At 45.9% G+C, this 11941-nt stretch overlaps 5 protein-coding genes across 5 annotated transcripts; 4 read left to right on the top strand and 1 right to left on the bottom strand.

Moving 5' to 3' along the window:
• Window positions 1-74: 74 nt before the first annotated feature.
• N7469_001746 (MFS general substrate transporter) lies at window positions 75-1496 on the bottom strand (the record flags this gene model as incomplete). The annotated part of the gene is made up of 6 exons (XM_056640666.1): window positions 75-103; window positions 206-311; window positions 367-706; window positions 757-887; window positions 941-1307; window positions 1369-1496. 6 exons carry the CDS (start codon window positions 1494-1496, stop codon window positions 75-77), a joined length of 1101 nt encoding a protein of 366 aa, XP_056506423.1.
• A 1069-nt stretch (window positions 1497-2565) lies between these two features.
• On the top strand, window positions 2566-3894 carry N7469_001745 (glutamine synthetase; the record flags this gene model as incomplete). The annotated part of the gene is made up of 1 exon (XM_056640665.1): window positions 2566-3894. One exon carries the CDS (start codon window positions 2566-2568, stop codon window positions 3892-3894), a length of 1329 nt encoding a protein of 442 aa, XP_056506422.1.
• Window positions 3895-5194: 1300 nt separating this feature from the next.
• N7469_001744 (NRPS-like protein biosynthetic cluster) lies at window positions 5195-8116 on the top strand (the record flags this gene model as incomplete). The annotated part of the gene is made up of 1 exon (XM_056640664.1): window positions 5195-8116. The coding sequence occupies one exon, from the start codon at window positions 5195-5197 to the stop codon at window positions 8114-8116; it is 2922 nt and encodes a 973-aa protein (XP_056506421.1).
• Window positions 8117-8733: 617 nt separating this feature from the next.
• N7469_001743 (uncharacterized protein) lies at window positions 8734-11018 on the top strand (the record flags this gene model as incomplete). Its single annotated transcript, XM_056640663.1, has 6 exons — window positions 8734-8747; window positions 8833-8967; window positions 9088-9600; window positions 9656-9780; window positions 9935-10642; window positions 10705-11018. The coding sequence occupies 6 exons, from the start codon at window positions 8734-8736 to the stop codon at window positions 11016-11018; spliced, it is 1809 nt and encodes a 602-aa protein (XP_056506420.1).
• Window positions 11019-11552: 534 nt separating this feature from the next.
• On the top strand, window positions 11553-11878 carry N7469_001742 (uncharacterized protein; the record flags this gene model as incomplete). The annotated part of the gene is made up of 3 exons (XM_056640662.1): window positions 11553-11567; window positions 11621-11804; window positions 11859-11878. 3 exons carry the CDS (start codon window positions 11553-11555, stop codon window positions 11876-11878), a joined length of 219 nt encoding a protein of 72 aa, XP_056506419.1.
• Window positions 11879-11941: the final 63 nt, after the last annotated feature.

Genomic DNA, 11941 nt, shown 5'->3' with positions numbered 1-11941 from the left:
TTGACTATTCTGAGCTAGTTTCACATGTGTCACGAAGCCCAAGCAAACATTGAAGCTTGGAATTTCATTCTTATCTAGTTCTTGGGCTTTTCCCTCGAGATAACTACCAGAATCAGAACAAAAAGAGTAAGTATTAGGGAAAGAGCTATGATTGTTAGATCATGAAATATTCAAATGACACAAGCAAGTAGTAGTTTCAACTCACCCGGAATTAATCGCCAGGCCTCGATGAAACTGTGTTGAACGGCTGCCTGCATACCCTCTGGAAGATTTGATATAAAGCCAAAATCACCCAGAAGGTGATTGATTACCTTTTAAGGATTGAATGAGAATCAGTAGGTCAAGTGCTGTGGGAGAGACAATTACCTTTGTCTTTTCCGGCTCATGAATATCAACCAGGTTGTGCCCTAGTTGATGCCCAAAGAGCCGCTGTAGGGCTGTGGCACTGATGCTAGTTCCAAATACTAGTCCTATCTGCTGTGACAGATAGTATACAGCGGTTGCTTTGGCCATCTGCTCAGGAGGCGACCAAATGGTCAAAGAAATGAATTGTGCCGATAGAAGCATTCCGCTTCCCATGGCCCATGGAAGGCAGTAGGAAATTTCTGGTCCATGGATCCCGTCTTTCCAACGGACAATCATAATGATCTGCGATAAAGCGCTTACTGAGATTGCAACGAGGGACAGTTTCCGGTATTTCACGGTACTATCATGATTAGAGGCAGTCCATGTCGTGGAGAAGGGTCCAAAGCTTACTTGCTCAAGGCTTTTCCAGCTATAACGGAGCCAAGGATCAAGCCAAAGCCGCAAAATCCAATTTGGATGGCAATGGATGAGTTGGAAAGATGGTTGATCTTAGCCAGGTACCCTGGAATATTGTTCAAGATCTGTATCCATTATGAAAATCCAATCTTCTAGCACGAGGGAAGAAAGGACGTACCGTGCTGATGCTCGAAAAGTATAGCATTTGTCCTAAGAAAATATTGCTCAGACGAGGTGAGCCAACCACATTCGGTGGAATTATGGGATTTTCGGCAGCAAATTTCTCGATCATGATAAAGATAATGAGAAAGACACATGATGCGATAAGGAATGCTGGCTTGGAGAACGATGACAGAAAGGCGCCACCATCAGTCGTCCCTAAGATGAAAGATGTGACTGCAAAAAGGAATGCGACTATACCACCCCAATCAAACCTCCATAGGCTCACTGACGGCTGAAGATTGGCTTCTCTCATAGAAACCGGAAGCTGATAGTAGGCAAGGCCCATACACACAATCCCAATTGGTGCTTGGCCTACCAAAGACCTTTGAAGAGGGTTACTCTTACATATCGAAAGATGTCATCTTTTTGAGAAACTTTACTTACCATCTCCAGCCTACCAAGTCGGTGATAAGACCACCCAATGGCCCTCCACATCCTTGGCCCAGAATGCCCGCCGCAATAATGTAACTTCGCACCGATGCCACTTCGTTAATTTTAAAGACTTCTGTCATTCGCCATAAATGAGTCTCTCTTCCAAGTAAAGTCGAGTAAGTAATTTGTGCCTACCGTTAATTAAGACTGACAGAAGATCCGTCATGCCCGCACCCCCGATGCCCGTTATGAAGCGACCAAGTACGAAGGGCCATAATGAGGTGACAAACCCACTATTTTTGATAGATTAACACACAGCGGAATATGACGAGAACTGTACATGGATACTCACGATAACAGGCACCCCAGTGAGAACAATGCATAAGCAGAAAGTAAGAACCACCTGCATCCATATATATCACTTAAAAATCCATACTGGGCATTTGGTCAGTCAGTCAATCTCAGCAGATAGAGACTAGGGAACTGGATATGTACCACAGGCAGTGCAATGCAAAAGCCCAAGTTATATGACACTAGTATTAATGGCGCACTAGAGGGAGAATGCAGTGATGAAGCAATTTCCTCTTGTGCGGCTAGGAGAATTGATTTATCGGCGCTGGCCAGGAAAACACCTATGGAAGAAGTGAGCAACTCATTTCAGCATTTCAGACCACCAGCCGAGACCAGCATTTTTGTTTTACATACCGACTAAGCCAGCCAAAAGCTTTGTAATATTCACTTGGTTCCGCCCTTGAGTACTGTTAGTGCCCAGAAGAGGCTCCTGGTCCCGACTCGGAGCCATTGTACACCTCAAGCTAGCAACGCAATACTAATGGGATATGTATAAATGAAATGACCACAAACTCAGCTTGCATTGAGCGAACCTCGATGTTGAAAGCGAATTTCCAAGGGAATCAATCCACTCAGTCCTTGACACTTGGCCAAGACAATAGTTCATGGGGCCATCGGGATCTGCAATCCATTATCTTGCTAAGTATGACATCCACAGTGGATACTTGGCAGTATTTTATTTTCTCTTTCGTCTCCAATACAGTACGGACCGTGCACGTCGTTCCTCAAAACAAAACAAATCGATACAATTAACTCAGTTGGACGAGTACCTTTCTTTTTTATTTTGGGATTTTCATTTGCCGGGAAGTTCCTGGGTGTGCAAGTTCATCTCCAAATCCAAGCCCTTTGACTATCAACATGCAACTCACTTTACCGTCTGGTTTTGGACCAGATTCAGCGGCAATTCTCAATGAATTCAAGAGAAAACATCCCCATGTGAGGTTTTTGCGTTTCCAATGGCAAGACTATTCTGGGGTTCTCCGGGGAAGAGTCATGCTTATAGATACTGTCATTGCCCAAATTGCGAAAGGAACACCTCTCAAGGCAACTGGGCTGGCAATCTGCTGCTCTGTCACAAATAACCTGGCACCCTTCACCCCGCTAGATGGGCAATACTGGCTGGTCCCCAACTGGCCGACTCTTCATTCTACGGCCAGCAAAACAAATGCATCGGTGATGTGTGCCTTGGACTATACACTACCAGGCTCTCCAGCTAGCAGAGATTTTTGCCCAAGGCACGTCCTTAACAAAGTGTTGGACCAAGCTCGGGCAGGCTGGGGACTTGACTTTCTTGTGGGCTTCGAGGTGGAGTTTGTTGTGATGAAACTCAACCAGGAAACGGGGATCATTGATCGGTGCAGTGAAGGCTGGGGTCTTTTCTCGATTTCCGGTCTCCGAGACCCAGTCTATCATTATGTCGAAGAATGCGTCATGAAGCTCGAGCAACTTGGTGTGGACATCCAAGCTATCCACACAGAAGGCCAGCGAGGACAATATGAGTTTGCTTTGGGGCCAAAGCCTCCAATGGAAGCAGTAGATCAGCTCGTTCTAGTGCATAGCTACCTGAAAGATATCTTTGCTCAAAATGGTTACATTGTGACCATGATGCCCAAGCCTGTCGCTTCAGAGTCTCTAGCCACCGGACAACATACACATTTATCATTGCAGCCCCCTCGTCCTGACCTGGAGGAATCTTTCCTTGCCGGGATACTTCAGCGTCTACCTGAACTCTGCAGCTTTTGTCTGCCACAGGATATTTCCTATCAAAGGCTTTTGCCATTTATCGGCGGGTGCGATAGTGTCTGCTGGGGCACTGAAGCCCGCAAATCACCGATCAGGAAGATCGAGCCTAGTCGTTGGGAAATACGAAATATTGACGCAATGAGCAATATGTATCTCACGTTGGGAGCTATAATCGGTGCTGGCCTTTGCGGGTTGGCCGGACACGAACCTTTGCTATGGCCTGATATAATGGACCCCGCGAACCAAGATGTGTCTTTCGGAGAGCCCTTGCCCAAAGATGTAAAGACAGCAATTTCAATCTTGGAGCAGGATCAATTCGGCCTTGCCGACGTGCTTGGTCGTCCAATACTGGACCGTTATGTGGCGATGAAACAGTTTGAGCTTTCCAAGCTCAGTGAGCTTGACACAGAAAAAGTTCGACAGCTGTTCATTGAGTTATTTTGATTGACGAAGGATATGTACAATGTTTAATGCCCAGGAAGATGGAGCTAGTTGACTGTAGAATCAACAACTCTCATGTCAATTTGTATATTATCCAACCCTCGATCTGGTGCATTGTATCTTATATATGATGTATCAATAAATACTACATTAGCTCCTATATCCATGCGCTTATCAGGTTTTCCTCGAAACGAGTAAGGAATCGTAAAGGTGATGAAAAGGTATACATAAAGGAAATAAATGTCAAGTCTATGACTGTTCATTATAGTATCCGATACTTCGCAGTTATTCAAGCTTTAGAGTTGTACATATCTTCATTGACCGGCGCATTCTTTATTCGCAAAATGCGATTACAACACTGCTAGTTGACGACCATCAACAATTTCGAATCTAATTACTCCGTAGCGAGATTGAGACTAGTGGCGCATGAGGAAGGATATCACTGTCTACAAGTACTGTATGGGACTGTTTTTATCTTTTTAAATACGGGCCAGCACATGAGGGCTAACACCAAGTCCAAGTCATTTAAACAAATTTACAGTCAACTCCCCACCGACTTTTTGTCAATCTGATCATGAGGGTTTCCAGCCAAGTGGATCTTTGTACAATAACCGGAGCTTTTAACCGTAAGGAAGAGCCCAGTGACTCTATACCGAGTGGGTCTATGTTCGCGTACTCCGTACTGTATCCACAGCTCAGCTCGGCGACAAGGAAAGTTCAAAAAATTGCGCATTGCAGATCTCTCGATCGATTGAAATTGCATAGAAAGCCCACATGAGTGCATGATGAATCAAGCTTGACAATTGGGGCAAGAGAAGTATGGAAAAGACGTGTGGACTTACGCTTTCAGATATTAGCCATCCATGCCACTTCTCCCATGTCAAAGTACGGACTCTAGATTCAAGTGTCCCGTGTGATCAGATCGACCTCGATCTCAGCGATCTGATCAGATGGTGGATTCGAGGCCTAGCCAATACTTGATCCGCACTCTGGATTTCCGAATCTTGATGGCTTTTTTTAGTGGCGAACCAAGCGGGAATCACCGCAGTGACCCGGATTTTCAGGTTTCTTCGGAGCTACTGTATGTACCTGGCCCAGTCTGGAGATGGATTCTAGCTTGAACAAGGTAGATGGACGGACTCGGTATGAAAATTAATATACATACGGAGTGCACACCCCTGTATTTTGTCTCTTGATCATTACGGAGCGCCAGTGAAACATCTATTAGGCTCCCTTTCTTGTCTTCCTGACTTTGGAGAGGCCCGGTGTCTTGTATCAGAAGGAGTGAGTGAGCCTATACAAAATGATACCACCGAGCGAGTTGATTGGCTCTCCTCTGCCCCAAAACGATCTCACAATCAATGAGTTGTGGCTTCGCAATGTTCGAGACTATGAGAGCACACTGGCTCTCATATGCACTCATCAGGCACCTAATTTGTACGATATCTCAAATATGTCTGCTTTGAGCCACCAAGATAAGGACTCGTATTTGAGATGGACCTATGGTGATCTTGAGCGAGCTATCAAAATATTTGCACGTGGTCTTAGACGCCATGGACTCAAGGAAGGCGATACACTCTTAACCTTCACCTCTAATTGCGCCGAGTTTGTGATCTCTACCTGGGCGGCCTATCGAATTGGCCTGATTCATGTCCCCCTCAACCCTAAAAATCTGTCCTACGACCAGGAAGTCCAGCATATGCTAGATACCGCCATCGCATCTTCTCAGTCAAAAAATCTAGGAGTCATCGCCGGGTCCGCTGACTTGTGCGAAGCCATCGATAAATTGACAGCCGGGATCAATTGCATGAAGATCTTAGTTGAAGTCAAAGGCTCAGAAACTGGCTGGACACCATATGAAGATTTGATGCAAGACTGCGACGGAATTCAACAGGGATATGATTGCAGTGAACATAACATGAAAGCGTTCAAGCCAAAGGAGCAGTCGCTCTTTTTTACCAGCGGCACTACATCTCTTCCAAAAGGATGTTTGCTCCAAACCTCCACATACCCATTCACAGTCGCCAACAATTGGCGTCAAGGTGATATGCCTATGTTACCCGGCAACAAATTCACACTCGCATTGCCTAATAACCATGCTTTCGGTTATATGTGTCTGATGTCTTGCTTTGTGAATGCTGCTACGGTCATATTTCCTGGGCCAGTATTTGATCCCGAAACGATGACCCAGGCCATTCAAAAAGAGCAATGCGAATACACTGCTTTAGTTCCAACAATGGTACTTGCTCTGAGTTTATGCCAGAAATCACCAACTCAAAAGTTGTCTTCCTTACGCCGAGTAATTCTTGCCGGTGCTCCCCCGACTGAAGAGGTTGTCAGAACTTGCCTTGAAGATCTCGGCGCATTGGGAGTCCAAAATCATTATGGCATGACCGAAGGTGTCCTCGCAAACACGAGGATTGCGTGTACCCCCTCCGACATTATCGCTGGAGGGGATGTCATCCTAGGAAAGCCTTTACCCGGCGCAAAGATCCGAATTTGTGCACAGGACAGCACAGTTCCTCTTCCAGCTGGAGATTCTGGCGAAATGCATTTCTCTGGCCCCACATTGGTTGAACGCTACTTGGCCGTGGATGATGATGATCACTTTTACGTCGAAGAAAATGGGGATAAGTGGTTCCGGACTGGCGATAAAGCTTTCATCGGCACCGATGGTCAGCTATATCTTGTCGGAAGATTCAAGGAGACCATCATTCGCGGGGGCGAAAATGTCGAGCCCTCTGCAATTGAAGCAACTATATGTCAAGACCCCGAATTCTACTCTTTCGAGCCACAGATTGTGAAATGCCCCGATCAAATTGCTGGCGAAGTTCCTGTTGCGGTTATCAACAAGAATATCGACAAAGACACCGAACACAGATTGATGGAGAGGGTTAGTGACAATATGGGGGCTTTGTATGTCCCAGCCAGCGTGATTTCACTGCAATCGCTAGGGCTGAAATCCTTCCCAAGGACAATGGGAGGAAAGATTCAAAAAAAGCGACTTGAAGAGCTAGTATGCGAACGAAATCGCCTAACAGCCAAGTCCTCGAGCCCCGTCGCGAATCAAAACAGCAGCGAGAACGTGTTAGGGTCTCAAATTGTGGCATCTTTGCTGTCGGCACTTGAACAACACCGCCGAATGCCAATCCATCCTCCGACACGAATGATTGACCTGGGAGTCGACTCCATTACGTCGATTGCAATCAACCATCAAGTTCGCAAGGAGACAGGCGTCTCACTTCCTCCATCCGTGTTCTTTGCACAAACCTCATTTGAGGCAATTAGCGAGCGCCTAAGTCCCATCTCTGACCCAATGGAGCTGCTCAATTTCAGCGTACCTACCACAGAGGAGCCTCCCGAATTGTGTTTCTCAACTCTTCTTCAGGGCACTCCGAAGTCAGAGCAGCCTGCCCTATTTCTTTTACCGCCTGGGTCTGGATATGCATTTTCATATGAGGCTCTTCCGAAATTCTCCAACGATATAGCCGTGTATTCTTTGGGATCACCGTTTTTCATGACCAAGTCTGAGGGTACATGGTCTGTGGAAGAGGCCTCGGCAATTTACGCGAGGACGATTCAGCATATTCAACCACAGGGACCTTATATGCTTAGTGGTTGGTCCATGGGAGCAATCATCGCATATGAAGTAGCATTCCAACTGAGTCAGCAAGGGAAGAGGATTCTTGGTGTCATCAACCTTGACATGGGGGTTAGCAGACCACTGACAATCAAGATACCCGAGCCATCTGTCGAACTTTTCAAGATCATCGGATTTTACCCTCCAATTCATCGCAAAGGACAACCGGATATGGAGATCCCTGGCTACCGTAAGCGGCATAGTATCTCATCTTTTCGCGCAAAAATGAGATATTCACCTCGTCCAATGAGTTCCCTCATGAATGCGGGCCCGGTGAGAATATTCATTATCTGGGCTGCTCATGGCGACCATGATCGACTTTTGGATGTGATACATGAAGCGGATCAAATCTTGAAACAGCATGGGCCTGATACAGAATTGAGAGCAGACGGAGCGTGGTTGCGTCTACCACGCGAGCGCTTTGATTCGGGTGGATGGGGAGAGTTGGTTGGGGAGAAGAATGTTGATTTCCAAATAGTTAAAGGCGCTGCTCATGATACCATGATGGACCCAGGAATAGTAGACTCTGTGGCCGCTAACATGGAGATGATCATCGACAAATGGCTGTCACAGCCATGCCCGTGATGCTATTCGAAATTAAAAACTTTACAGACTGCAATAATTCACCACGAATAATAACCTTGAAGTGTCCAAGCAGATTAGGAATAAGTATAAAACTCCGAGTTAAAGTACTGTAATGCATTTTTGAACGAGTATAGGTATACTCGTTCTGCTAGACTATCCTCCATTGATATTCTATAGATCGACTTTAGTTGTGGGCCGAGGAAACATTCTCCAAATGCTCTTATTGGAGCGAGACTGGTTGAATGCACGATCAGGAATAGTGCGGTATATACTCTTCAGGCGTATACCACGACCTAATGGCACTCCAAAATTTGCAATATTCACCCAATCCAAGAATAATACAATTAATTGTATGATATGTACAATTTGTATACTTCATCCACTTGACGAGGCTGATTCGTTTGTATGCTCACCGCCTTTGCACAACGACCTCACTATTTCTGCTGCCCCTCACTCTCTTCTGTTGTGCAATCGCAACACGCACATGGCAGCATATCTCCTTTTTTGTCAAAATTCAAAACTCTCTGGAGAATCCTAAAATCACCTACTACTGTTAGTCTATTTATTGAATTTATACAATCCTGTGTATTTGTTTATGCTGTTTATTCTTGTCCCTCATGTTTCATCATCGGTACGCCCGATCTCCCTTTCTTGATCACAAGAAACAATAGCTAGTTATGGATGGATGGCTGACTGACAGATCTTCTCTTACTTAGAAACAACTCTCAAAAGCCGGGAACTGAGCTCATCCATCAATTCCAACAATCCTTCCCCGATATTACCAAACGAGATGCCGATGGACCGGATCCGGCTCAACACCGAAGTCAAGATGGTATTCAATTGCTTGAAAGGTATGGGATTGGGCCTTCTTCAGACGAGCTCAATAGGGAACAGCGTTTGGAGTTCCATTCCTTGGCGCATATGCGCATAAGCTCTTGTAGACCATGGTCGTTCTAACATGTGAGATATAGTGCCTCTAGGTTTTCTCCCAGCCTAAATTTGGGAAGCCTGCCTAAGGTCGATTTTCCTTCGCCATCACGGGATGCTGGATTGATGCCCTTTGACATGTTAGCCAGCCAGCATCCGGGCTGCTATACACCCGATTCAAGAGGAATGGGCGCAATCCTCCACAACCAGGCCGGAAATCTGCACTCCCCGAGTATTAGCTGGAAAATGACACCGTCGTCCCATACGAGTGCTGCCTCAAATAATATTCACTCAAGCCTCAACCACCTCGACTTGCAGTGTATAGCACCCAGTGACGTTCAGACTATCCCAGACGTCCAACCACCGAAGTTTGCGCCGACTGAGCTCACATCTCAGGATTGGGAGCACCGCAAAACACACCAATTTGAGAACAATCCAATATTCGATAACTTCTTGTTCGATTCGGCACCATACCCCACTGTCGCTCCGATGGTTCCTGCTGATGCTCCACGACCCGAGGCTGATCCTAGAGAACCTGCACGTCCCCGAGGCGAAAGGTCAGTATGGAGGTGCTCCATCATATAGCTGAACTCCCTTCTAATTTGCGCACAGGCTCCGTTACCATACAGCTCTGCGAACCCAGACCGCTATGGTCAGATCTGCAGATGAGAATCCCATATCATATTTGAATAAGGGACAAGTCTATGGCCTTATGGTCATGGATTTGAACCCCCCCTGTAACAACCACTGAAATGTTTCGATATCGAACATTTGTTCGCGTTTCTTTCGACGACGATGAGCAAAGATCGAATGCTGCCTTGAACTGGCAATTATGGCAAAAGAGCCACAGAACAAACAAACCGCATCATCTTGATAACGATTGCTTGGCAGTCGAGTTTGCCCCGGAGGTTAAAGGCTCAGGGAATATGCAACTTGAGCAAGTGTCCACTGATGGTTTCTGTGTCACCTGGACTCCTGAACGAGCCAATAGCACCAAAGGCTGCAATATCCCCTTACGGTTCAATTTCTTGTCCACCGATTTCAGTCATTCGAAAGGTGTAAAGGGCATTCCACTTCGACTTTGCGCGAAGACCAAACTTCTCTCACCAGAAAGTGCCCGTAATCCGGACGAGTCGGAGGTGTGCTATTGCAAGATCAAACTGTTCCGCGACCATGGCGCAGAACGAAAACATAACAATGACCTTCGACACGTCCAAAAGACGATTACAAAATTAGAGCAGCAGATCCAAGACGTGCAGGTGGGAGGCAGGTTTCAAAAACGACGGCGGGCAAATACCACTTCGACGGACATGAGGGACTCGAAGGGATTGGATCATGCGGACATTGAGTCGAGTTCCGGGAATCATTCGACCAAGGACAGCTTGCGGAACAGCCTGGCTGCTAGCCAGGACATGCTAGCGTCAATTCGAACGATCAGCGTTCTGTCTCTTCGTGGTGGGAAAGAAGATGACCCGGACGATTGCCCTCTTGTTATGACAAGGGGCAAGCAACCAGAGGAGCCCGCAAGAGCTGTAGATATCGAGGGTGGAAATGTTGGCTTGCCAGATCAACGAACGGTTGAACAACCATCAAAATCATGTAAGGCATCTGATCTTTATGCACTAGCGTTAGGGCTCAAGGGACTAATCATGATGATCTAGCTGTCTGCTTCTTTCTTAAACCGAGTGATGAGCCAAATGGGGTATTCCGTGCGATTTACTTAACGGAACGCACAGCAGAGAACTTGAAGCAGAAGATCTGCGAAAAGTATCATGTTGACCCGTCCAAGATTGAACGCTTATTGCGCATAATCAACGATGAATTGAAGATAATAGTGGATGATGATCTTGTGAATGAGCTCCCAGGAGGTCAGACTATGATTGTCGACATTTGCGATATCAAGAATGATATTGTTGATGGTTCTTGTTTGAAGGAGATTCGGTTGAAGTATGGGGATCAGCATATGACGTCATAATTTGTATACCTGTAGAAGTATAGCAAAACATCATGATGAGGTGGTTATTCCTCATCCAATATACCAATTTGATTCGCTATTCTGATAAACCTGTACTGTGCAGTATTAATCGAACTACGCTAGTTCTGTAGATGCTTAATGTAATGTACATGGAATTGGTCCGGTGTTATGGAGGATCGCGCATACAGTATACTGTACTGTACTACTGTACATAATGTTGGTGATCGAAGATCAACCCTTTTAGAGCCAAGCCACAATATTCAACTTGAATACTATCGACGTAGGGATATTCTAGATTATACTTGATCTTCGTCATTATCTTTCGCAAACCGGAGTTCATCAAGTTGTGGCTCAACTTCTGCGTTCGTGGGCGGTTGGAAACAGGCTTTGTCGTTTGTATCATCAATGACGTATGACAATCCTCTTCCACATATATAGTCCACGAACATCTCACGACACGACAATTCATCATTCAACCAAAGATACCTACTCAAACTCAACCGAGAATTTCCAAATAATCAAAAATCATTCATAATGGAGACTGTCAAGGTTCGAAAAACTGCTGTCATGTCCAAGAAGATAATCAACTAACTTCTATATAGAACGCCGCCAACTACGTCCAGGAGTCCATCCAAGGCACCGGAGCTGAGGCCTCCAAAGAGACCAACAAGCAGGTTGCCAAGGACGACGATGCGAAGCTCAGCACTCGCGCCAGTGCCGCCAAGGATGCTCTCGTTGACAAGAAGGACGAGAAGGCTCACGATGTCAAGGCTGATGCTCACAAGGGTACGTTAAAGCTTGTCGCAATCATTCCAAGGCAAAATGCTAATAAAGTTACAGAGCGTGCCAAGCACTCCTAAAGCCTGAATACCAAATGAAGGACATGATATTACGAACATAATAATTTCAAATACCAATAGTCG

This window comes from Penicillium citrinum (genome assembly GCF_028827155.1).
Source record: "Penicillium citrinum strain IBT 23319 chromosome Unknown utg000001l:1.0-4955037.0:1.0-4956770.0, whole genome shotgun sequence".
NCBI classification, from domain to species: domain Eukaryota; kingdom Fungi; phylum Ascomycota; class Eurotiomycetes; order Eurotiales; family Aspergillaceae; genus Penicillium; species Penicillium citrinum.
The sequence above is the reverse complement of the archived record's forward strand: the minus strand, read 5'-3'. Positions and strand labels throughout refer to the sequence as shown.